The 27667-nt window shown below is 46.2% G+C and overlaps 1 protein-coding gene across 1 annotated transcript; it reads right to left on the reverse strand.

Moving 5' to 3' along the window:
• Window positions 1-1335: 1335 nt before the first annotated feature.
• MYCBPAP (MYCBP associated protein) lies at window positions 1336-27209 on the reverse strand. Its single transcript, XM_083487124.1, has 19 exons — window positions 26932-27209; window positions 24796-24923; window positions 24297-24471; window positions 24026-24132; window positions 21370-21550; window positions 20566-20681; window positions 19243-19393; window positions 17831-17946; window positions 17501-17640; window positions 16866-16971; window positions 14949-15138; window positions 13368-13555; window positions 11892-12038; window positions 10460-10780; window positions 9318-9439; window positions 8065-8180; window positions 4824-4936; window positions 4398-4580; window positions 1336-1498 (listed from the first exon to the last, which is right to left on the reverse strand). Exons 1-19 carry the CDS (start codon window positions 26981-26983, stop codon window positions 1397-1399), a joined length of 2754 nt encoding a protein of 917 aa, XP_083343250.1. The 5' UTR covers window positions 26984-27209; the 3' UTR covers window positions 1336-1396.
• Window positions 27210-27667: the final 458 nt, after the last annotated feature.

Raw genomic sequence — 27667 nt, forward strand, 5'->3', positions numbered from 1 at the left:
TCCAAGCAGAAAAACTGCTGGGACTTTGGAGTTTGGGCTTTCACCCAGATACTGCCTGAAGTGCTGCAAAATCGGCAATTTAGCAGGTGGCTTGAGATATGGGATGCACACTTGGCACAGGAGTTACAGGCGCAATAAGGTACCGGGCTCTCCCTTGCCGATAGTGCCAGTCCCATTCTTTAGATGAAATGGGGAATGGGGGCCTTTGCTATAGGAGAGGCATTTCTTCTCTATAAGTGGCCCATTCCCCCCTGAATGTTTTCAGTACAGTGGTACCTTGGGTTACATATGCTTCAGGTTACATACGCTTCAGGTTACATACGCTTCAGGTTACAGACTCCGCTAACCCAGAAATAGTACCTCGGATTAAGAACTTTGCTTCAGGATGAGAACAGAAATCGTGCTCCGGCGGCGCAGCAGCAGGCCCCATTAGCTAAAGTGGTGCTTCAGGTTAAGAACGGTTTCAGGTTAAGAACGGACCTCCGGAATGAATTAAGTACTTAACCCGAGGTACCACTGTACAGCAAAATCCAATGCACAGCATCTTCTGCAAGCGTTCGAAAGTTGGCATTTACTCATTGCATTTATATTCCACATTTCTGCATCGTGTTGATGTAGTCCAAAGTTGGCAGTAACCAACTAAGTTTCTAGATTTCCCAGAGGGCTGCTCATCGCTAGTGGTCCCACGGGGATGACCAAAGACATGCCCTCAGCAGATCCTTGTACATCTATCACAGGAGGGCTGGCCATGCTGCTTGGTGGGTATGAGTTTAGGGCTTTTGCTTGAAGAACTACAAAACCAGCTTGATGGGGCATTTCCTTGCCAGGGCGGGGGAGAAGCATCATAGCTGAACAATTCCACTCCCAAGCTTCTGAAAAGCCCTTGTCTGTAAACAGGCTACTATAGCATTGATGGAGCTCTGCAGGCCCCAACAATCATAATCCGGGGCTCTGCAATGCATATAGAAGTAGCTGCCTGAAATCTGTTTTCATGAGGAAGAGGGAACTTGATGGTGAATCACAAGAAGAAGAAGAAGAAGAAGAAGAAGAAGAAGAAGAAGAAGAAGAAGAAGAAGAAGTAGTTATGATCTACCCCTGGGTTCAATCATGTCGTTGTTAATGTATGAAGCCAGTCATAGCATTGGTCTGAAAACCTTGCCATACTGTGGATTGCCCTTAATTACACCCCGAAATTTTCGACAGGGCTATACACAGCAGAGTACAGAGAAACGAGTAGTGCCAGCCAACTGTGGCAGAGTTAATTGTGCAGATTAGCCCTCATGTCTATTTAAGCAATTGGCAGCTTTATAAACAAAAGGAAACTGCTCTGGCACAGCATATATAAACAAGGTTTATTATTATTATTATTATCATTTCATTATGAAATCAGTAGTATTTAGACAAAAGGTGGTTTGTTCTTCTTTTCTAAGGGATCGTTCTTCAGCACTTCAAAGAGGGAAAGCATTTTGCTCACCATTGAATCCAGCTGTCCATAAACCTAAGAACAGGAGTCAAAAAAACTTTCAGGACAAAAGTGTGGACAGCAAAGTCCCAGTAGAAAGGTACACATGAACAGACAGTCAAGTATGGTTTTTCTCAGCTGGTTTTTGTGTGTGTGCAGGCATCCCATAACAAACATTCTCTGTGTGTGAGAGAGGCATTTTTCAGCCTTTAACAGAGCAACCCTGTACAGTATATGTCTGTTCAGAAGTATGCCCCACTGAATGCTCTGTGGGGCTTGCTTTCAGATACATAGGTGTAGGACTGCAGCCTTAATGACCAACTGCAACTGAGGATAACCCTCTATATTAATGCTGCAGAATTCCATCATCAGTGACAAACTGGAGCAATCCCAACAGCTCCTAAAGCCTCTTTGTTCCATTAGTGTAATGGCTGAGGAAGCTACAAACATATAAACCAAGGGTCAGTGAACTTTTTCAGCAAGGGGCCGGTCCACTGTCCCTCAGACCTTGTGGGGGGATGGACTATATTTTTTTGGGGGGGGGATGAAGGAATTCCTATGCCCCACAAATAACCCAGAGATGAATTTTAAATAAAAGGACACATTCTACTCATGTAAAAACATGCTGATTCCTGGACCATCCACAGGCTGGATTTAGAAGACGATTCGGCCGGATGCAGCCCCTGGGCCTTAGTTTGCCTATCCATGATATAAACATATACTATTTGGGGTACATGTAAAGCTGTAGTCCTAGCCTCACCAAACTTGGGAATAAGGCCCACTGAATTGAACAGGACTTCGGCGTAGACATTAGGACTGTGCTGTAACCTGCTGCCAATCTTTCTTTTCAGTGGGCTGAGGAAAGGCTGAAACCTTGCCTCACACAGGTGCAAAAGAGGACTGTGCATTTAAGAGGCAGGGGAGAATTGTCATTTCAACAGGTTAAGTGCTTCATAAAATTTTGGGAAGCACTCTCGGCCCCACGTTTTCTCTCTCATGTCTGACCTGCTGAGCTGAAGAAGATGCAACCCTGTATATCCTTTTGGCTAGTGGAGGTGGAAGGCAGGTTATCGTGCCTGCTGGCTGTCCTGGGAGATCCTGGAATGGCCCTCAGGTGCTGGCCTAGCCTGCCCTTCTAAGCTAAGATCAGGGGTGAGAAGTGGCAGGAATTAGATGGCCATGAAATGCACACTTGCCCACTGCATACTCAAGTGTGGCTCAGTAGACATGGGTAGGATTTTAGGAACAGAGGAAGCTGCCTTATCAGATCATTAGCCTATCTAGCTCAGTTCTGTCTAAACCAACCGGCAGCAGCTCTCCAGGATGTCAGGCAGGAGTCTCTCAAGCTCTTGCAGCCAATCAGAACCCGTGGATGTTCAGGTTCCAAAGAACGTTTGCAAACCGGAACACTTCCGGGTTTGCGGCGTTCAGGAGCCAAAACATCCGAGTTCCAGAGCGTTCGGGATCCAAGGTATGACTGTATTTTTATTATTAAATTTCTATACCACCCTTCATTTAGAATATAGAAACAAACAAAAACAATTGCCCCCCAGTTTAAAAGGCCATAGATTGTATTAAAATGTTATGGTTCTGGCTGAGTTTATTCCGGAATAGCAGCCCTACCCAAATTTCTTTGCTGCCTAGCCCTATGCTGTTAGGAGACAAAAAGTGTAATTATTCCATCGGTCTATCAAGTCTCAAGTCTGAGCGCTGAGAAGAAGTCAGTGGGGAGAATCGATTCGTGTTTCAGGACTGCAGGAGATGCTATTTCTCCCTAATGCCTGGCCTCTGTGTTATCACAGAAGATAACTCTGCTAGATCAGCTTGAGGAAGCAAATGAAAAAGTCACTCTGAACTTGCGGAGAAGGTACCCATTTCAAAAGCAATGCATGCATGAAGGACTCATTATAGAGAAGTTTTAACTTTCATCTCAGGAGCCCGGATTAAACAGTTGCCTGTCTGTCACAAATGCACAGCAAGTTCTAAGCCTGACATCAATTGCCGTATGTTGAAAAGATGGCACAAAATGAAAAAGCAACTGGGAGAAGATAACAAGCAGCCTCATCCTAGACACATTTGTTCAGAAGCAAGACCCACTAGTTTTAACAGTAAAGGTAAAGGGACCCCTGACTGTTAAGTCCAGTTGTGGAGGACTCTGGCGTTGCAGCGCTCATCTCATTTTACCGGCCGAGGAAGCCGGCGTTTGTCCACAGATAGTTTTTCCGGGTCCTGTGGCCAGCATGACGAACCAGAGCAGCACATGGAAACACTGTTTACCTTCCCACCGGAGTGGTACCTATTTATCTACTTGCACTTTGACATACTTTCAAACTGCTAGATTGGCAGGAGCTGGGACCGAGCATTGGGAGCTAACCCCGTCGCAGGGATTCAAACCGCCAACCTTCTGATCAGCAAGCCCTAGGCTCTGTGGTTTAGACCACAGTGCCACCCGCATTAACAGTAAGGTAAAGGTAAAGGTACCCCTGCCCGTACGGGCCAGTCGTGTCCGACTCTAGGGTTGTGCGCCCATCTCACTTAAGAGGCCGGGGGCCAGTGCTGCCCGGAGACACTTCCGGGTCACGTGGCCAGCATGACGAAGCTGCTCTGGCGAGCCAGCGGAGCACATGGAAACGCCGTTTACCTTCCCGCTAGTAAGCGGTCCCTATTTATCTACTTGCACCCGGGGGTGCTTTCGAACTGCTAGGTTGGCAGGCGCTGGGACCGAGCAACGGGAGCGCACCCTGCCGCGGGGATTCGAACCACCGACCATGCGATCGGCAAGCCCTAGGCGCTGAGGTTTTACCCACAGTGCCACCCGCGTCCCACAGCGCCACCCGCATTAACAGTACATACCTACAAATAACAGGCTTCAGAACTTTAGCTAAAGCAGTGAGGAAATGGACAAAAGGTGACAACGCTGGGCACACCGACTTACTTCGACATAAAGTTTCTCGTGGTACTTTTCCTGCAGGATTGGGTCCACTTGTTCTTGGTGAGCTTCTTGGGCCTCTGACCCTGCAGCTTCCTGTGACGCAGAGACAGACTCCTTTGTCTCCTTTGTGGAACCTCTTGCTTTTCTCTCTTCTTTCAATTTGGCTTTCGTGCTTTTTGGACGTTCCTGTTTAGAAAAAACACAGGTATGAGAGAGAGAGAGAGCTCGGAGCAAGCTGAGGACATATGTCCCATGAACGTCTTCTCATGTGTATTTCCCAGCAAGTTGCACATCCGAAGGAAACCTCCCTTTTACAGCAAAGAGGCAGCTCTGTTCAGAAGCTCCAAAATCCTTTTCAAATACAGTACTTTCTCGGAACCAAGTCCTTCGTTTCCAGCATTCGTACCTTACAAGAGTCCAGCTATGTACCTCTTTGGCCGCTTTCGCTTTTTCTTTGTCTTTTTCCTTTGCAGCCTTCTTGTCTTCTTTCTGAAGTTTCCGGTCCTCTTTCCCTGTCTTCATGGCAACTGGCTTCAACTCAACTGCACAGAAAACAGAGCAGTCCTGCTAAACTGAACCCTCTTTAGACTAGAATTGACAACTTTCCATTATTTCACCAGTCACCGCCATCTAGTTTTTTTTTGCCAGGTAACTAGTACCAAGCTCTGAAAAGTCAGGAACATTTGACATCCTGTTCAACAAACATCATTTGCACATCACCCTAAACCAAACCATGGCTTAGCATGAGCACACGAACATGCAGGTTTCTGGAGCCGAGCTGCAAAGGCTTTGCTCCTCCCTGGTCGTTTTGCTGCTGAGCTGACCTACTTGTGATCTGTTTGGAGAACGCTAAACCCAAGTTCAGATGATGCACTACAACAAACCATGGCTTATTTCAGCAGCAAAACAACTGGAGAGGAACAAAACAGCTGCAATCTCCTCTCTAAGAGCCCACTTGATTGCTCATTCATACTAAACTTTTAGCTTCCTGTTAATTATGCTGCTTTGAATATATACTATACTATATAGTATAATATATACAGTGGTGCCTCGCAAGATGAAAAAAATCCGTTCTGTGATTGTCTTCGTCTAGCGGTTTTTTCGTCTTGCGAAGCAAGCCCATTGACGGATTAGAGGATTAGCGCTATTAGTGCTATTAGCGGCTTTTAGCGGCTTATCAGCTTATCGGATCAGCTGATAAGCGGCTTAGCGGCTTAGAAAAAGGGGGGAGAAAGGGGGGAAACCGCAGGAACTCGCAAGACATTTTCGTCTTGCAAAGCAAGCCCATAGGAGATTCGTTTTGCGAAGCACCTCCAAAACGGAAAACTCTTTCGTCTAGCGAGTTTTCCGTCTTGCGAGGCATTCGTCTTGCGGGGCACCACTGTACTATAATGTTTCTTTAAATAATAATATTTCCCGGCCTTTTGACTAAGATCAAGTGTAGTATCTGTTTTTTAAGAACAGATGCTACACTTGATCTTAGTCAAAAGGCTGGGAAATACAATTATTATTATTTAAAGAAATATTATAGTATGATGAACTTGCAAGCAGGATTTGAAGCATGAGGAACAGAAAAAAAATAGGACTTACTATAATATTGTTTTGTTATAAGAGATAGAAGATAGGGTGTAGTAAAAGGAGAGAATATAAAATCACCATGGAAAGGGATGGGAAGTCAATAAAACAAAACAATGTATTGAAGTGTATATGTGGAAATTTTTCCTTTTTCTCTTGAAATTTTACACACACACACACAGGTTACCAGATGTCCCTGTTTCCCAGGGACAGTCCCCAGATTTACAAATCAGTCCCCATTCAAAATCCATTGAAGTTGAAAAGTGTCCCCAGATTCAAATCTGGTAACCTACATATATATAGGTATACACACACACACACACACACACATATAGTATACTTTATATTTTACTTTCTTCAGCAATGTTTGATTGTTTCATTTGATTTGATGTAGGTTGTAAACAACTCTGAGATGTTTTTCTTAAAAATATAAAGTGTCATAGAAATGAACTTAATGACCGGGAAAAGAAAAGTGCATAAAGGATTCTACAATCATACAATCAGGAGATAGCTAATGAGGGTGTGGGAGAGGTACAAAGATTTAATAGAACAAAAAACACCCTGGTGGTTATCATCAATTGAAGCTTCATTGCTCAAACCACTTGGCAAAAAAGGGAAGTAGCCTACATATAGAGAGTTATTGAGAGACCAAGAAGGGAAATGGAAGTTAAAAGATTATGAGGAAATTAAAGACCATTTTCAGAATTGGCTGCATTATAGACAATTATAAAAATGTATAAAGAAGATAACAAAAAAGGGTTTAGTTATACAATTTCCAGATTTCAAAAGGAAGTTATAGAAGAAGAAGTGAAGCTGCTGGAGAAAGCATATAGTATTCTGCTAGAATGGGAAGGTCAAATCAGTTATGATCAAATGGGCACAAGATATAGGTCATAATATACAACTTGAGGACGGGGAGAAATTGTGGGAAGCAGATCTGCAATTTACAGATTGTTCTCTTTTGAAAGAAAACTACTTATATGAAAATGATGTACAGATGGTATATCACACCAGTACAAATAGCAAAAATGTACAAAACCGAGTCGAACACATGCTGGAAATGTAAAGAAAAAGAAGGTACTTTTTATCATATGTGGTGGGAATGTAGAAGTTAAATTTTTTTGGGAAATGATATACAATGAATTTTTTAAAATGTTTAAAATAACATTTATAAAGAAACCTGAAGCATTTTTGTTAGGGATTGTAGGACAAGACCTGCCAAAAAAACCCCAAAAATGTATTTATGTATGCTACAACAGCGGCAAGTGTCTTGTTAGCACAAGGATGGAAGAATGAGGAAATCCCAATGAAAGAACAGTGGCAAGAAAAATTGATGAGCTATGCGAAATTGGCTAAGCTGACATACAAACTGCGTAATAAGGACAATCGTGACTTCAAGGAAGAATGGGACCTTTTTACAAATTATCTAAAAAGACAACAAAACAACTTAGACTCCTTGGCAGGTTTTGAATAAACATCCACAAAGTTATCAGTTGGATATATGATAGATAAGGCAACGATATGTACAATTTTATAATATGCAGAGGATAATATGTGCAAAGAAACCAGGGAGGGGAGCTGAGGGAAGTCCTGGGGGGGGGGGAGGGAGTAGGGTAGGGGGCAAAGGGGGGGAATGTAAATGGTTATTGCTAAAATTGTTCAATAAAAATATATTCAAAAGAAAGAAAGAAATGAACTTAATGACAACAACAACAACAACACTGGCATAACAACCTAGCAAGGTAAAAGGTAAAGGGTAAAGGAGGCCTGGACGGTTAAAAGCCAGAGCGCATGGAAACACCATTTACATTCCCGCCGCACCGGTACCTGTTTATCTACTTGCACTGCCATGCTTTCGAACTGATAGGTTGACAGGAGCTGGGACAGAGCAACAGTTGCGAGGATTCAAACCGCCAACCTTCTGATCAGCAAGCCCAAGAGGCTCAGTGGTTTAGACCACAGCGCCACTCGCATTCCATCCTAACATCCTAGCGTAATGAGGTCATTAACTACATAGCTGGATTGGCAGGCTCTGGCCTCTCCAGATTCTGCCAAGCTCCACAGAAATATCCCCTTCGATGACACAATAGCTCACCTACTTCCTCTGGAACAATTTCTACGTAAGTATCCTTCTCAGGCATACCAAGCAGCGACCTGAGCACCAGCGAACGGCTCACCAGACCATCGATCACTTCACGCCACAACTGGAAACTGCAATGAAAAAGGAACTAATTTAAGTCTGAGGAGGAGGAGGGCCTGAGAAAGCAACAGAACGTTGCTACCTGTTTTTCAATGGTTTTTCTCCACCTTCAGAACCAAAGGCAGCCTGAAACTAGCAGGAGCTGCCCCATGTTAACGCGACAAGGCAGGAAAAGGAAGTTCCAAGTGTTGTCACATTCCAACTACCATCAGCTCGGTCCAACTAACTACCCAGCTCAAGTCAATGACCTGGGGCCAGTCACCATCTGTCAGGCTGATCAAGGAGGTTGTTGCAAGCGGCGGGAAATGGAGGAAGGAGAAGAGCAATACAATGCTTCCCTGAACTCCTTGGAAGAAGGGACTGTGGAATAAATAAACAAACCCAACTGCATCTAGAATTGGCTTAAGAACGAAGACAACTGTGAGCCACCCAGCACCCCAAAATACCTTCCCTTCTCTTAACATGGATCAACCCACCTGTTGGGAGCCCCAGCTTCTTCTCTACTCTACATAGCATTTGGGTTTGCTTCTGGAGGGGATAACAGAATCGTAGAATTGGGGGACCCCATGAGTCATCTAGTCCAACCCCCTGCAATGCAGGAATCTCAGCTAAAGCATCCATGGCAGATGGCCGTACCACCTCTGCTTAAAGACGTCCAAGGAGAACGTTCCATTGTAGAGCAGCTCTTACTGTCAGAAAGTTCTTCTTATGTTTAGTTGGAATCTCCTTTCTTGTAACTTGAAGCCATTGGTTCATGTCCTACCCTCCCAAGCTTATTCCCTCTTCCGTGTGACAGTCCTTGAGATATCTGAAGATGGCTATTGTACCTCCTCTCAGTCTTCTCTTTTCCAGGTTAACACACACAGTTCCTTCAACCGTTCCTCATATGGCTTGGTTTCCAGACCCCTGATCAATTCTAATTTGGCTGACAATGTTACCAATCAGCTAGCGTAAGGTGTCTGGTGGACAAAATCAATCCTTTACAGCAGTTGTGGGGAGCCTTTGACCTTCCAGATGTTGCTGAACTCCAGCTCCCCTTCTCCCTTGCCACTGGCCATGCTAGTTGGGGTTGATGGGAGTTGGATTTCAGCAACATATCAAGGGCCACAGGGTCCCCCATCCCTGCTTTGCAAGCACCCACAACATACCATATTTGGTAAAGGAGATCTGTCTGAGGCATCACTGGTGGATAACAAAGCTCCAAGGCTGCTTTATTGAGCTGGGCCAGGGCAGCTTCTCGTTCCTCTTCCTCGGGGATTGTCAGCAAAGTCTAACGAGAGAGAAATCACAGCCAACATTTCTCAGTTTAGTAACACCAAATGTTCCTGGCTATCCACGGCCAGACCAAGATCACCATGCCCGGTAGAATGAAAAATTTGGGCAAAAGAGCTGCCCCACCTCTAGCAGCCTCTGTGAAAGTTAATAGCTGGTCTCAGCCTTGTAATGCTTCCACACCTCCAACACTCCCCTGTCCAAGGGAAAGGACCCCTGGATGGTTAAGTCCAGTTAAAGGTGACTATGGGGTTGCGGCGCTCATCTCGCTTTCAGGCCGAGGGAGCTGGCGTTTGTCCACAGACAGCTTTCCGGGTCATGTGGCCAGCATGACTAATCCACTTCTGGTGCAACAGAACAACGTGACGGAAATCAGAGCGCACAGAAAGGCCGTTTACCTTCCCGCCACAGCGGTACTGATCTACTTGCAGTGGCGTGCTTTTGAACTGCCAGGTTGGCAGGAGCTAGGACAGAGCAATGGGAGCTAACCCCGTTGCAGGGATTCGAACCACCGACCTTCTGATCAGCAAGCCCAAGAGACTCAGTGGTTTAGACCACAGCACCACCCGCATCCCTTTACTGAATGACTGAACCACAAGATCTGCATTTGCTGGATACAGGGATTCTCCCTTTTGGCATCCACCTTAAAAAAATGACATGGGACTAAACATATGAAAAGCCATATTTGCATTTGAGTTTCTAATGAAGATACTAGCATTGGAAGTGGGCTGGATCTCTGGAAGCGGGCTGGATCTCTGGAAGCTGGCTTGGAAAATAAAGAGAATCACTGGGAAATAGAACTAACGATGCATTGCTCTTCCGGGGTTACTCGTGCAAGTGTCTTAAGACAGCATGTTTGTACACACCACATTCCAGTGTCTCAAGTCCTAGACACTGATTCTTCTTTCAATCTAGCTGCCTTCAATAAACGAAAAGTTTGGATATGTTGATAACAAGGCCGAGGCTTCCTAGGAACAGGGCAGAGCCAGGAGAAGTAAGGAACACCCGAATCAAGCACCTGTTTGAAATCAAAGATGGACAGATTCCACTCCACTCGGTTGATGTCCTCCATTCGGTTGACGTCCTCCACATCAGACCTACTCAGCTCGCCGGCCAGCTCCTCCACCATGGACTTCCTCACCGAAGAATCATCTGGGGACACACTCTTACGGGGCAATTCGTCGGGACTCTTCTGCCGAGACTCCCCACCACTCTTGGGTAGAGAGGCTTCTTCTTGGGTAGTGATGCTTTTCCTCGTCTCCTCCTCGTATGGAGGAGGATTCATGAGTTTATTCCACAGCTCATACAGCTCCTTTACCACTTGGTGCTGGTAGTACAACTGAAAGCGAGAGAAGATAAGGGAAGAACGTAAGAAAAGCCCCTCTGGTCCATCACTCTCTTCTCACCATAGCCAATCAGATGCTCGTGGGAACCCCAACAAGCAGGACCCCAAAACAAGAGCACCTTCCCTACTTGCAAGGCCCAACAACTGGTATTCAGAAGATAAGGATAGAACTTGATATGCCAGCCCAATATAAATAAATAAAAAATGGCTCCCAGATCTGCCATGGGAGTTGTGATGTAGAGGTAACGATTGCTGCTTCAACTATAGGTGGCTCTGTGGCAGTGAATCATGTTCTCTTACAATAAAGCTGTTCCTTTGTTAAACAACATCTTGGCCTAGCTTCTTCCCTGAAATCACCTGACAGGAGCAGTATAGAATCACAGAATTGTAGAGCTGGAAGGGACCCCTTGCGATGCAGGAATCTTTTGCCCAACCTGGGGCTCAAAAGCATAACCCCGAGATTTAAGATTCTCATGATTAACAGACTGAGAGTATGCTGGCTAAGTTCTGGAAACAGCAGCTACAGCTCCTCTTAGGGGAGGGGGACTGTGTCACTAAAGTCCACAATCCCTTCAAAGTTCAAAACTCTTCCTTCTAGCCATTAGGCAACAGAAATACAAATGTTCCTCAGTAAGGAATGTTGTGAAAAGTCAGTCAGTCTCAGTTTTTAAAGTACAGTGGTACCTCAGGTTAAGTACTTAATTCGTTCCGGAGGTCCGTAGTTAACCTGAAACTGTTCTTAACCTAAAGCACCACTTTAGCTGATGGGGCCTCCTGCTGCCCCCACGCCGTCAGAGCACGATTTCCCTTCTCATCCTGAAGCAAAGTTCTTAACCCTGAAGCACTATTTCTGGGTTAGCGGAGTCTTTAACCTGAAGTGTATGTAACCTGAGGTACCACTGTAACATTGAGCCCCGTCCTCCAGGCCTCAGTGACTAAGCCAACAGTCCTGTATACACTTAGATAGGAGTAAGTACCATGTAACTCTGTGGCACACACTTCTAAATAGAGACAGGAGTGCAGCGCATGAACCCTAAAGCTAATTCCTGACATCCTGACCCATAAAAAACCAACAGCACCCTCTCACTCCAAAGCAGAAAGATACCTCTGGGTTCATTCTGTGGAATAGCTCTTCCTCTGTGACATACGCATCGTGAGGAGACCGTGGTCGCTCTGGCACACGGATTCGATCAAGCAGGTCCTTCAGATTCTCTTCCACTATGACAGCAACTTCCCGGGCCTCTAGCTCTTCCTGCGATTTCCAAGAAAAGCACATGGAAGTTTGGGTATGCACATTCCTGTTGCTGAGGCACACGGAGAGATAAATACATAAACATGTAATGTCTCCTCAGGGCGGCAGAAGCAAAGAGGAAGGAAACTCTGCCCTCTGCCACTGCCCAGATGAGCAAGGGCTATGGGGAGACTCTTTCTCTCCCTCCCTTCTATTTCAGCATCTCTGCCCAGCCAGCCTCACAATGTCACTGTAAAAGTGTGAGTGGCCCAAGGTCACCTAATGGGCTTCATGAATGAGTGGAGGTTTAAACTCTGGTCTCCCTGGTCCTGGCTGGAAGTTCTGCTTTGGCCTGGAGAGGCAAAAAGGGAACGGTCCATTATAGTCAGCCAAGGAACACCAGCAAGCTGAGTGGCAACTGCTCATGCTGAGCCCGTTGATCACTGTCCCCTTCACTGCAGATCTTTGCCACCTTCTCTTATCACTTGTAAATGTAATCTCCTCCTGGGAGTGTTAAGCCAAGATAAGATCACCTAAAATGTCACTCCTTCCTTGCTGCTCCTACCTCCACACCTTAACTAATCAAGAAGTTTCAATGGTCTGAGGTTCCTTCCAGAAAAGCCTCAAAGATAGCTTGATCTATTTCTCCCCCACCAAACTGGAGGGCAGAATGAAGATGTATTTTTAGAAACCACTTCTCAAGAGATTGAGGACAAACCTTTCCTGACAGGATTGGAAGTCTTTGTTCTTGTTTTTAATTTTTAAGCCCAAGTTGGGCAAAAGTTGATGCTTTTCACCTCAGCAACCAGGAAGCTTTTGGATACTGAAGAGACAAGAGCTGAAGACCCCTTCCTCTCTGGCAAGCCCATCAGGCAAGCCCAGCCCTTCACTCTCCCCCGATACAATAAAGTGCGCTTTTTTTAACTCTGGGGGTGCCAAAATCTGGAGCACAATCAAGTCTTAATGTCAAAAGATCCAGGGTAACACGTGAGAACTGCAGGCTTGCATGCAAACTGTACACTACGGAAGAGAGGCATAGTCCTGAATCTTTCAGTGACAGTGAAGGACTTGGTGGTGATGGACTCAACTTCCCTCAGGACCAGCCAATCTGGCCAATGGTCAGGAATGATGGGAGCCGTAGTTTCCAGCAACACCTGGAGGGTCACAGGCTAACCAACCCAGCTCTAAGGAAATCCCCAATGGCATTCTTTCATCCGTGTGACCATGACAAGGAAGGTATCTTTCCCCGTGGGCAAACAGAATGTGTGCTCAAGCCTACTCATCTCACAAAAGACATCTAACCTTAGAGCACCCGATAACCCACAATGTTCGTAGCCCCTGTTTGATTACCTCTATCTCGTTCCTGAGATCAGCTGATATATCTTCATACACAGCAATTCCCCACAGGGTCACTTGCAACATAGCACCTCCTAACAACACAGGACGAGTGCCAAACTCCCAGGATTCTGTGAAGATGCCTGCATTAATCGCCTTGAAGATGAAAGAAAACTTCCTGGTTTCTCTAGGTAGGATAACGCCTAACAGGAACAGAAGGGAACAGGGATGCATTGCAGTTTCCACTGGCAAGGAAACTCCTCTGACAACCACTTGACTCATTGCTTGAGTTTTCATTCACATATCTTCAGGTTCATATCCCCATCTATCAACAAGCAAGAGTCCTCAGGGCTTTTGCAAGGGTGTAACACGGGCTTGCAAAAAACATGTGTTTGCCACAGTGTGAATTATACAAGCACCTGTAGGATGGCCACAGCCCCCTATTTCATGTAGAGGCGCCGCTAAGTGTGCCTTTGTCGTTGTGTAGTGTGCGAAATGGCCCAAGGAGGAATAGAAGGAAGACAATGATTTCAGTTTATTAGGTGGCCTTTTGCCAGGATACTGCATATAATCTTCATCCTCTGGTGTCAGCCTTCCTCTTAATTTTGTCTTATACATATCATGCTCCTTGGACCGGGACGTATTAGGCAGAGCTCAGCAGAATCGCTTTAGTCAGTGCATAATGACCTGGCCTTGGACAAAACACATCCAACCGACTGCAAACTTTTGACACTAGGCTCTAGGCACAAATGGTCAGTATCCTAACCATCTGGTTGAAGCACACCCATGTGACTCTACAACCTCCAACAGCTTTTCTTCATTTGGCACCCAGGAGGATCCCCTTTGCCTCAATGCCTGGCCACAGAAGTAAAGGTAAAGGGACCCCTGACCATTAGGTCCAGTCGTGGCTGACTCTTGGGTTGTGGCGCTCATCTCGCTTTATTGGCCGAGGGAGCTGGCGTACAACTTCCGGGTCACGTGGCCAGCATGACTAAGCCACTTCTGGCGAACCAGAGCAGCGCACGGAAACGCCATTTACCTTCCCGCCAGAGCGGTACCTATTTATCTACTTGCACTTTGATGTGCTTTCGGACTGCTAGGTTGGCAGGAGCAGGGACTGAGCAACAGGAGCTCACCCCATCGCGGGGATTCGAACCGCCGACCTGTGGTTTAACCCACAGCGCCACCCGCGTCCCGGCCACAGAAGTACCACATGCAAATAGAATGGGTGAAGGGCGGGAGTCACCTAACAAGCACAGTCAGAAGCCACTCCCAGAAATTAGCTCTGGGTGGGTTAGGAGAAACCCTAGAATAGTGCACAGGGAGGAGTGGAAGTAGGGGAGTCATCTTTGCACAGATGGAATGACTATAAGATCACAACATTGAATTCCACTCTCAGCCTCTCTTCCTCTTTAAGCAGCTAAGATGACCTGCTAGCTACCACCAGGGCACAAAGATGATCAAACTTATACTTGAGATCAGAACTGTTATGCTCGATTCAACCTCCTAAGGAGGTTCTCCTGCCTGTCTGCCTGCACTTGGCATTTTTATTGATGCTGCAAATGTCGACTGGGGACAGGAGGAGGAATCACCTACCTGATCTGGTGTTGAAGTAAAAATTCTGCATGTCTTTCCTTTTTTTCTCTTGAAAGCTAAAGGGATGAGGCAGCCTTCGCCAATCATACCAGATGGCAGCCGTGCCGTCATTGCTCACAGTGAGCAGAGATTCAGCTTTCTCACCTACTAGAATTTCAAAGGTGACCCGGGCAGCGATGCCAACTTCACCCTATTGGGCCGAAAGCAAACAAAACATAAGGATGCCAGAAATCATCAAGTTTGCCTGGTATGACCACACTGCCCTACCCCCCAAAAAACCTTAGCAGCTCAGGGCCAAAGCCAGTGCTGCTTCCTGATTCTGTTACATCTCTTTCGGCAAACAAAAACCCAGAAAATGTGACACACATGAACATTTTGAACATTCTTCAAAGCACATGGAAAGGATCTGCCTTGGAAGGCAGCTTTTGTTGCATCATTAGGTACCCTTATATGATTACAAACTGAATGGAAACAAGACACAAGGCTAGAGTAGGAGCGGCTAACAACGTGCCCTTTAAACATTGTGCACTACAACTCCCATCATCCCTCACCCTTAGCCATGCAGGCTGTGACTGATGGGAGTTGGAGTATCTGGAGGGCAGCATGGATTTGGGGACGATTTTAAAAACCTAGCCTCCCTCTTTCCTGCCCTTGTACCTCCGGCTCCTAGAAGCTGTCAGCATGCAACAAATGATCACATGCCCGAAATCAGCTTAAACCTGTCAGCTAGACCAGGTGAGGGTAGCCGATGGGTCTTAAACCCTTGGTGAGTTAGGGACTTCTTGTATCTCCTGCAGGTGGATTGAGTGAATGAGACCAACAGCAGGTCCAACGGTCAAGAAGGCAGTTTCTGCATGTGCTGTAGAGGGAATTGAGGGGCAGATGGGGCTCATCAACCTGGAAAGGCAGCCCATCTAGGACATGGGTAGGCAAACTAAGGACCGGGGGCCAGATCCGGCCCAATCGCCTTCTCAGACGGTCCAGGAATCAGCATGTTTTTACATGAGTAAAAACATGTGTCCTTTTATTTAAAATGCATCTCTGGATTATTTGTGGTGTTTTTACAGAAGTAGAATGTGTGCTTTTACAGTGGTACCTCGGGTTAAGTACTTAATTTGTTCCGGAGGTCCGTTCTTCACCTGAAACTGTTCTTAACCTGAAGCACCACTTTAGCTAATGGGGCCTCCTGCTGCTGCGCCGCCAGAGCACGATTTCTGTTCTCATCCTGAAGCAAAGTTCTTAACCCGAGTTACTATTTCTGGGTTAGCGGAGTCTGTAACGTGAAGCATATGTAACCTGAGGTACCACTGTATTTAAAATACATCTCTGGATTATTTGTGGAGCATAGGGATTCGTTCATTCCCCCCCCCCAAAAAAAATATAGTCCGGCCCCCCACAAGGTCTGAGGGACAGTGGACCAGCCCCCTGCTGAAAAAGTTTGCTGACCCCTGATCTAGGAGAAGGAAAACTCTGACCCTAAACCTCCACTGTCTTGAGACTGTACTCATTCGTGAGAAAGGCTTTGGGAGTAAACTGCTCACTGCTTTGCGGGACATCTTTGGGAGAAGAAAAGACTAAGGAATAAGCCCGACACAAATCCAGAGTGGAGTCCTTAAGGCAGCTGGATGGCATCTTTTATGCTTCCTCTGGCAACTCCTGCAGCCAAGCCGGTGTCAAATGTATTGCTTTCCTTTGCTTTGGACCACATCAGCGAGGCTGAGGGAGGGGTCTTGCCGCCTGGGCAGCCCAGGATCTCCATCCACACTGCCCAGGGCTTGCACCCTGGAGAGGTCCCTTTGGTACTGCAAACGCAGCAAGAACAATGCAGGAGGCAGCAGTTCCCTCCCAACGGTTTGACTTCACCCCCAAAGGCGCACTCCCGAGACAGACGGATGCCAACCACGACAAGCCCCCCACCTCTTCAGAAGTGGTGTTGATCCAGCGAGCCGGTTGTTCGCAGAACTTCAGAGACGGGCCCAACACTGGTGCCGAAACCACATCTGGGTACTTTGCTAATGGGTCCCTAATAAATACAGCAAAAAAATAAAATAATGATGAAAATGAAAATCATTCAAGGTCAATTATGTAGCTCAGCAAGATTTAGTCAATTTTTTTTGTCTCCGATCGGTAATTTCTTCTCTTGGTAACCAAAGTGACCAAAAACTCACTAACTTAAAGAGTTTTCTTAAATGAAGAATTGTTGCGTGCAGGCCACTGCTGGTGGGGTACATACTTTAAATCAAATATGGAGATATATAAGGCATGTCATCAACAGAAGAAGAGGAGAACCAAGCCCCAACTCACTTTGGGTTTCAGAGCCTGAATGCGTAAAGTAAAATAAAATGGGGAGGGTGTTGCATAGAAGAATTGGAGGGTGGGGCAAAGGTTAAGCGGTCCCTTGCACTCACTAATTCCCCCGCCCTGCAAATACCTGCTGCCCCAGAATGAATGTTTTATGGGAAATACGGGTTTGGAGAAACCATGCTGTCCTCACAAAGTCAGGCTTTGTTCCAGGCCTCTCATCTACCCGCCCTCAGCCAAACACTACTAACCAGTGTTTTTCTTCAGGAAATTCTCTAGTTTCTTCTTCTTCTTCTTCTTCTTCTTCTTCTTCTGCTAAGGAGGACAGACTCTCTGCCCTTACACTGGTGTATGGGTGATTTTTGCTTACAACTTCCAGGCCATCCAGGTCCTTAACTCGAGGGAAAGGGGGTAGGGGGAGAAAATGTGCTGTGATTTGTGTTGGCTTTGTTTCTATTGTTTAAAAGGAAAATCAGAACATCCAAACACAATTTACATTACAAACAAGGGGAAAGCTACCGAGAAGTTATACTTTGGCCTTGTATGAACAGCCTTGCGCATTGAAATTATTGCCGCCATACCGGGTTGTAAAAATCCAGCTTTTCTAAGATATCCTTTAACTCGTTTCGCCGCTGCTTCAGAAAGAGACTCTTCTCCCAGGTGCGATGGAAACTGAGGTATTTTGAAGGTCTGGTACCTGTGGGGAACGCCCAAATGTGACCCACAGATATATACACTCACTGAGCTTTAAGGTTTCTCAATAGAAAATGTGCTCGTGAATGCCAAGCTGAGAGCTTAGCTATAGCAGTTTCTGACTGATTCAAGCTGATCTGAACAGAAAATCCAGCTCCCAAGCAGCTTGGAGATTTCTATGGCTTTTCTGGGTACAAACACACAACCCCTCCCTGCACAACCTCATATGAGATAATCAGCAATGGGGGGAAAGCCTTCAGATGTGGTGGCACGTAACAGCATGCTGCGATCATTTTCCTCTACAGGAATCTAGCATTCGAGTTTTGCTTTCAGACTTTGGGGGGAGGGCAGTCCATGCAGTTGAGAGGCTGCTGTTTCGCCCCCGGTGGGGCCAATTTGTTGGGGTTGGCTATTCAGTCTTGTATGCTTAAGCCAAGAAATTGTCTCTTTAAAGATATTTAGCACTAGTAGACACATCAATGGCACAAGACAACTGAAGAAGCCCGGAAAACTATGCTCAGGGAGTGTGCTATCCACCAAAGAGACAATTTCTTGGACTACTAGGGCGAAACAGGGATAGAACGCTGGCACTCTGTCTTATTTGTTACTTCATATGCTGCTTCATCAGCACCTCACAGCTACCGGGAACAACGTTGAACTTACCCTTTTCTTGAATCTTCTTGAACTTATTTAAAAAACAAGAAAAAAATGAAAAACTGAGTGAAGAAATTGTAAGAACCTAGTAAAATCTGATATTGCAAGTTCACTTTATTTTAGGTATTGGTAGTTTGTAAGTTTTCATGGCACTTTGTAAGTAACTGTCTCATTCGCACATATTTGATAAATTGTGTAAAATTATTTTTGAACAACTGTGTGAATATTTGTCATCCAACGTGCTGTACGAGTTGCACTATTCCAGGCATAGGCAACCTTTGGCCCTCCAGATGTTTTGGGAATTGTAGTCCAAAACATCTGGAGGGCCAAAGGTTTCCTATGCCTGCTCTATTCTGTTGCCTGCACACACCTGCTTAATATTAATCCTGGCTGGGAATAGTTGGGACATTCTATCAATGCAGATAAGCGGTCTTCAGAATTTTTTCCGTATTTACCATCTCAGTAGTCCTTGTTAGGGCCCAACAGCAAACAGTGCCGCAGGTGGATGCCGCGCCACTGGCCAAATGCAGGATGACTGCAAGATCACATTTGCAGCAAAGGAACAGGAAATGACTCTACCCCTTTGAAGTCATCCTAGGCAACCTGCCCCCCCCCCAGATAGCCTGATAGGCTCATGGTGCCTCACCCATCTCCTTCCAGATGCTGCGAGGTTTGCCAATGTGAGTGACTTCTTCTGGGAAGCCAAGCTCACTTTGGCCCATTGTCACCGCCAGTCCATTGACCTCATCTCCAATGAGCACAGGCTGGTTCCAGAATTCAGTCCCTACGTTGAAGCCCTAGGAAAGAAAGCAGAAGGTCACATAGCTTTGGTTTGGTTTTGCGACACAGGATAAAATGTGGGTACAACGCGGGGGAAATAAGAACACAAGGTAAGGATACGACTCAGGATTATGAAGAGCTGCTCGGTTTAAGGATGACCAAAGTGACCTCCTGACCTCTTCTTGTTATCTGTAATTACTCTCCATCAAACCCTGCTTTGATATTATCTCTGTATTTATGACCCTGCTTTTCTAGTTTACTTTTTAAAAAATCACTCAAAGCAACACAGCCAACGAAAGTTCAAAATCAGTGACATGAAAAGGCACCAAGGCATATGACAAATTTGATGAAGTAGATATTAAAAACAGCTAAACGGTGACTTAATGTTTGCATGTTGAAACAGAAATAAAATGTTGACTGAATGTTAATTATTTTTGTTTATGTTACAGAAAATACTGCAGAGTTCTTGTGCCTTTCCCATCTGCCGATCTTACCATATCTGAAGCTAAGAAGTAACAACAAGGTTCTTATGCAGTGCTGAGCCAAACCATGACTTTGCATGAATGTACAAGCATGCAAGTTCCTGGAGAGGAGGCTGGGACTGTATTGTTTTCTCCTCCCTCCCTGCTGCACTTGCCGTGAGCTAAGCCACGGTTTGCCTTAGTCTGGCTATTTGACCCAAGGCTCATAGTTTGCCTTGCTCCAGACAAATCTCACGTGCTGCTGCAAAGGTTTGCTACAGCTAAACATTTGACTTCGACATCCGTATTCAACACCTTAATCTTACCATTTGCGGGGGTGCATTTGGAGCAATGGTTCAAGCCCAGCTGACTAACTTGCATTCCACCCCCCACCCCCGAATACAGTGGTACCTCGGGTTAAGTACTTAATTCGTTCCAGAGGTCCATTCTTAACCTGAAACTGTTCTTAACCTGAAGCACCACTTTAGCTAATGGGGCCTCCTGCTGCTGCTGTGCTGCCGGAGCCCAATTTCTGTTCTCATCCTGAAGCACTATTTTTGGGTTAGCGGAATGTGTAACCTGAAGTGTATGTAACCTGAAGCGCATGTAATCCGAGGTACCACTGTACTTCGAGGGTGCGTGTGCACAACACGCTTAACTACGCAGACGTGGAATTTGTCACAAGTCTCCTCAAACGTCACCCGAAGTAAGCTATCAAAAACAGTCACCTTTCCGAGGTACAGAAAAGGGAGGCTGCGGTCAATTAGAGTACGCTGTTCCTGGATTTTTCTGTAACTCTCTGCAAAGTTCATCAGCAGCCTGCTTTCCGATTTGTGGAGACATTCTAAAAACAAAACAAACAGGCAGACAGTTGTTCTCGTGCTGTAGGCCAGTCCCTTTTAGAAGACATCTGAAGGCAGCCCTGTTTAGGGAAGCTTTTAATGTTTGATGTATCACAGTATTTTAATATTCTTTTGGAAGCCGCCCAGAGTGGCTGGGGAAACCCAGCCAGATGGGCGGGGTATAAATAATAAATTATTATTATTATTATTATTATTATTATTATTATTATTATTATTATCCCGAGGTCTAGGAAATCCACATGGCACGTGCCCTATGCTCTGGGTTATAGCTCCACACTTACAATCACTTATTATTAATTACGGAACATACACCCCACCTTTTCTCCAAGTTGCTCAGAAGGTGGCGTGCACATCTCTACTTTCCCCCCTCCCCAACTCTCAATTTTATCCTCACAACAAGTCCGTGAGGTAGGTTAGGCTGACAGAAAGTGTCCGGCGCCAAAAGTCACACCCAGTGAGCTTGATGGCCGAGTGGGAATTTGCTCCTAGTCCAGTACTCTACCCACTACACCACACTGTCTCCCTTACTTAAAACCTTCCCTCCAGTCCAAGATAGAAAAGGCACTTGTCAGCACTGGAGTGAGTGCCATCAGCCGCCATCACTAACATGGGTGCATCTAGGTTTATTTGGGAATGCCTGCAACTCGCCTGCTGCAATATTTTATTTACCACACAGCCTTTTCTGCTGCATCCTCCTGAGCATCATGTTGCGGTTCCAGTTCTGAAGAGCCATGTGCTGCTGCGAAGGTGACGGGGCGCTTTTCTTTTCTTCCTCACGCTTCTCTCTGAACCTCCCCAAAAGTTGGACTGACGCTCCATGAAGTAATTCATCAGGAACTAGTCTTGCTACCTGGGGGAGGAAAAACAAAAACAGTGATGCAGGCTTTAATTCCCATACAGTGGTACCTTGGGTTAAGAACTTAATTTGTTCTGGAGATCCGTTCTTAACCTGAAACTGTTCTTAACCTGAGGTACCACTTTAGCTAATGGGGCCTCTGCTGCCACCGCCGCACAATTTCTGTTCTCATCCTGAAGCAAAGTTCTTAACCCGAGGTACTATTTCTGGGTTAGCGGAGTCTGTAACCTGAAGCGTATGTAACCTGAAGCGTCTGTAACCCGAGGTACCACTGTATAGGGCACAACAGCGAAAAAACAACAACCCTCAAATAGGCAAGATACTGACCTCATGCAATGCACCCACTATTTATTTATCACATTAAAAGTTTGTCTGACTGCAAACTTTATCACTAATTAACACATAACTCCAGGCAATTCCAGACAGAAGCCTTATATTGCAAACAGGTTGGCCACATCCAGATGTTCCTGGATCTTTATTGGGCCTGTTATAGCCCAGATTTTTCAGTCACAATCATAGAATTGTAAAGTTGACCTTCATCCTGGTATAGTTCCCCTTTATCACGTACATAGCCCAGGAAGACAACAACAAGAATCCGCTGACAGCAAACAAATCAATATGGCTAACCTGGCCCAAAACCCCACCATCTCACGCAACTAAACAAATCTCACTACAGGCAACCAAAAGCAACCAACCGCCCCCTAGACCGCCCCCAACCTCTCTCCACCAAGGAAATCGAACAAGCAAACAGAAAGAGAACCCGCTCAAGTGACGCTCACATGAAACCCCACACATACACTGAGCAGAAGAATAGAAGCATTGCCACCCCACCCCACCCACCATTCCCCCCTCCCCTTCTTTCCTTCCCAACCTAATACTGCATGCAACACTAATGTCTCACAACAAATGTAACTGATCTGCAGAAAACACAACTTGAAAAGAGAGACAATGCCCTCCCACCAGATGTCAAAGAGATAAACAACTACCTGACATTTAGAAGACATCTGGAGGCAGCCCTCTTTAGGGAAGTTTTTAATGTGTGACATTTTAATGCATTTTAAATCTTTGTTGGAAGCCGCCCAGAGTAGCTGGCGAAACCCAGCCAGATGGGCGGGGTACAAATAAATTATTAGCATCATCATCATCATCTAAGAAATTTTTAATTATTATTTTTTAAATAAAAAAATTATAGAATTGTAAGGGACCACAAGGAGGATCCAGTCTAACCCCTTGCAATGCAGGAATCTTTTGCCCAATGTGGGGTTCAAACCCACGACCCTGAGATTAAGAGTCCCATTCTCTACCATCATTGCCATTCTGCCACTCATCATCTGCACCAGAGGGCAGAGCCTGATGGAATGTATCTGGAGCAGCAGTAAGTGAGTGATGTGGCTCACCTCAATGAGTCCTTCCCCTGCCTTTTTTCTGTTCTGGGCATGCACAAAGGTATTCATGACTTGTATCCAATCTAAAAGTGTCCCATCTGTGCTAGGTTTTAAGCTTGTGTAACAACAGGACTCCCCGGGATGTGAGTGGCGCTGTGGGTTAAACCACAGAGCCTAGGGCTTGCCAATCAGATGGTCGGCGATTCGAATCCCCGCGACAGGGTGAGCTCTCCTGATGCATCCTGAATGTATAGCTCCCAGAGGGTCAGAATTCACAGATCACGTGAATGGAGAACAGGGAGATACCACGATGAAATGGAGGCTGGCACCAGCCAAAGGACACACAAGAGCCAAACCGGAATAGAAAGCTCCTAAGAACTTGGTAGGGACCCGGGTGGCGCTGTGGGTTAAACCACAGAGCCTAGGACTTGCCAATCAGAAAGTTCGAATCACCGCGACGAGGTGAGCTCCCGTTACTTGGTCCCTGCTCCTGCCAACCTAGCAGTTCGAAAGCACATCAAAGTGCAAGTAGATAAATAGGTACTGCTCCGGCGGGAAGGTAAACGGCGTTTCCGTGCGCTGCTCTGGTTCACCAGAAGTGGCTTAGTCATGCTGGCCACATGACCCAGAAGCTGTACACTGGCTCCCTCAGCCAATAAAGTGAGATGAGCGCCGCAACCCCAGAGTCGGCCACGACTGGACCTAATGGTCAGGGGTCCCTTTACAGGACTCCCCACCCTCCTATTCAACCTCTAAATCTGTTCTGGAGGTTCCCCCTAACCCTCCAGAGCAGATTTGAGGAAGGTGTGAGACACATGGGACAGAATGAGAACGTCCTGTTCCCAAAGCATATATCTTTGCTCTGATGAGATGCTTACTTAGTGCTGCATTGGATAAAAGTAGGTCGGTCTGTCTGTCTCTCTCTATATATATATAACGGAGGAAGTCAGACAAAATCACCAGTAAAATGGCAGGCTTAGAAAGTTTAAACAGCTACATGGTTCTGCTGGCATAAAAAGGTCCTTGAGGGATGCCTGCTCAATCAACCCGCAAAATAATACTACATACATCAGCTGAAACCAACCTGATCCTGTCCTCTTTTTGTAGCTTCTTGCTTGAATTCCTGGAGAGTTCCTAATATGCTATGGGGGACGATATATCCAAAATTATCAACAACCGGTTCTTCTAGACCTACAACAAAGACAGCAAAACAATAAATCATAGATCAGACCCATTGTATAGGTCAAACCTCAGAGACATTTTTTTTTAAAAAACCAAAACTTCTAACAACTATTCAGGAATTTCCAATAACTAGCATAGGTCACTCTGGAATAAAAACTGAAGATTGACTATACCAGAATATTGTAGTGATTTCTTGGTTTCATCTGAAGTAGTTGGATAAGCAACCAGGAAATATGCCTTCTTCCCAACTTCTTGGGGCTTGGATTTGCGGATGAGGTACTTCTTGGTCACAGGAATTTTCTCTTTCTCTTTCTCTTTCTCTTCTTGAGGCAGTTGTGCAGTACGGAGCTACCGAAACAAAACACAGCCCCAATGAAATTATCACTAGAGTGAAACATGAAACTGGGATCCATGGCAACATTTTTACACGTTCAGGTGGTAAAAGAAATTCTTAGGAGAGAAAAACAAAGAAGGAATTGTAGAGTTGGAAAGGACCTTAGGGTATTGTAGTCCAACACCATGCAATGCAAGAATCTCAACACACAGTTCTGCATCCAATTCGAAACCACACCAGACCCTGCTTGGCTTCACTAATGTGCTAGCAGTTTGATTCCTGCACCACTAGGAAGCTACCCTAGCCTTCCACAAAGACTGCTGACATCCTATACCCACCTTTTCCAAGTCTTCCAACTTGATGGCTAGAGCCTGGATTTCATCTCCTTGCAATACAAAGCTCACAGGTTCCGGCTCTTCTTGAACCGGAGAGGAAGGCTGCTCATATGTTTTTTGCCTCTTCTTTTCTGAAACACAATTCCTTCGTTTTCTACAAAAATTCCATTTCACTCATCAGTTTGAAAACATTGTTTAAAGTTCGGTAGAATCGCAGGGCAAAGAAAAAGCATTGCTCCATCCCTAGTGTATATTGGAATCATACAACATTCTGGCTTCAATCCAGATACAGGTCACACTCCTACCCAACAAGCCAAGAATATGCATGAGTTGTATGTGGGATGTTGCAAGACTCTTCCTGGCCACTTCAATTCTCCCTTTGCATGAGCGGCTGAACCAGGCATAAGCAAACTCCACCCTCCAGATGTTTGGAACTACAATTCCCATCATCCCTAGCTAGCAGGACAAGTGGTCAGGGATGATGGGAATTGTAGTCCCAAACATCTGGAGGGCTGGAATTTGCCTATGCCTGGAACAAACCAGGACCCAGCACTTAACCAGCAGCTTCCTGTTATGGACAAACCCAGAAACTATGGCTTATAGCTTCAAAACAAGGCAGGTAATTTAATCCACGGATTCATATCCAGCCGCATTTCCTAGGGCAAAGCATTCCAACATCTCAGGACAATCACAGAAAAGAAGGGGTTCCTTGTGTCAACCCGCCGTGCTTTTTGCAGCTCTCCTGTACAAAAACATGTACCATATGACACATTTAAGCACTGAATTTCTGTGCTTCCTTACAGGAAAGTTTATGCCTTATTAAAGAAGTACATCTCTTTCTACACAGAGACCTGATGGAAGCCACACACTTCTGCCACAGACCTATCCTCTGCACATTGGTTTACTCCCCTTTTAAACCCAACCAAGCCAGTGATCATTGCCACTTCTTGTGGCAGCGAATTCTGTAAATTAATTCGACACAAAGTGCAGAAGGACTTTCTTTCTACTGTCAGAAATTACTGTAACCGCCAACTGAAAGGCCACTGAATGATGGCCCCACACTCACTTTGCAGACACACACCCCGGTTAAGATCTCTCACAGGAGAATCAGCACCCTGTTCTCTTACTGTGCTTGACTATACCACCCTTTTGTTGCCACTTTCTGCCTCTGTGAAGATGGTGATCCCAGGACTGAGATCTCTGGAGCTTTTGCCAGGATATGCCTCAGCTGAAAGGGGCTTAGTTTGAGCAAACACTTAATCCTGGAACCTGTAGAACTTATAGAAAAGTGCAACGATAATGAAGGTTATAGTGCATAAGGACCAGGTTCAATCCCTGGCAACTCCAAGTTCAGCTGTTTGTACCCCTGACTGCAAGTCATTACGGGTCAACAAGGGGAAGGTAACTAACTTCCTATGTTGCTTGAATACAGTGGTACCTCGGGTTAAGAACTTAATTCATTCCGGAGGTCTGTTCTTAACCTGAAACTGTTCTTAACCTGAAGCACCACTTTAGCTAATGGGGCCTGCTGCTGCCACCACACTGCCCGGAGCACGATTTCTGTTTTCATCCTGAAGCAAAGTTCTTAACCCGAGGTACTATTTCTGGGTTAGTGGAGTCTGTAACCTGAAGCGCATGTAACCCGAGGTACCACTGTATGCAACTTCTAAGATCGGAGACGGAAGTTCCTAAACGTTCAATACCAGTCTCTTAGAGGGTAAAATACCAGCTATAAGCCCCCATGTCCCATCCCCTCCGTCCCACAGAATCCAACTTCGAGGCCCCCAATAAAATATTTGAAGGGACCGAGCCCCCCACCCCGGCAAAGTTGATGGGCACTGCCAAATGGTGTGCGCGCGCCATGTTATGTGATCGATTATGCAGGGTGGGGCTTACCTGCCCCGCCACCCCCCTATTTTATTCAAGTTTCGCACCCCTGCCTCCATCCTTCGCCGTGGTATGAAAAATGGCTCTAGAGCGCCCTCCTCCTGTGGGCACCTTTTGTTTTTAAATTAAATGCTCTCTCCATGACGAGCTTAATGCAAGGCGGCTTCCTTCCCAAGGCGGCTGGGAAACCCAGCCAGATGGGCTGAGTATTATTATTATTATTATTATTATTATTATTATTCCCTTTCCTACCGGGGGGCGTTTTACTGGTGCGCGAGTCCTTCTTTCCCGGCTTGTTCATCATGCCCAGGCTCCCTCCAGCTCTCGCTACCCGCGGGAACCGCTACTTTCCCCGCAAAAGCAGGCGCGCGCGCGCCGCCCGCAGCGTTCCCGTCTCCACGGCAACGACTTTTCCTCTAACAGCCCGGCTGGCGGCGGCGGCAGCTCCTCCCCTCTCTCCTCCTCCCCCAGGCGGGGCTCGGGGGGGACCAATTAGGCAGCGGAGAACCACGCCCACACACGCCGATGGAAGGGTGCGGGAGAGGAAGGAAAGCCCGGGTCCCCGGACGCATGCGCAAGGCTCGGCGCACGGGCTCAGTGTTCCGCGCGCGCCGGCGCAGCCGTGCAAAACCCCGTGGCAATAGGTCGCGCCGCGCGTGCCTCGCTGAGCAGGTTTTGCAGATCAGCTGTGGAAGCGCGTTGAGCTGCTGTGAGACGCGCTTTGCTGCATAGGCTCCAAGGAAAAAGCACCCGCTGTGTTGCGCGGCAATGCCTGCTAAGTAGTGGCTCCCTGCCTGCCTTCCTGGTTCATTTGTGAATCATAGCGTTGGAAGGGACCCCCAAGTCTCATCTAGTCTAACCCCTGTAGCGCATGAATCCTGCCCACAGTCATCCCGGAGCGAGTTCAGACCTTGTGCTTAACACCAGACGCCACCTTCTTTTCTGCTGCTGCTGTTCTTGATGCGCAGCCGCCTCCTCCCCAACCAGA

Source organism: Podarcis liolepis (assembly GCF_965112155.1).
Source record: "Podarcis liolepis genome assembly, chromosome: 2".
Lineage (NCBI taxonomy): Eukaryota > Metazoa > Chordata > Lepidosauria > Squamata > Lacertidae > Podarcis > Podarcis liolepis.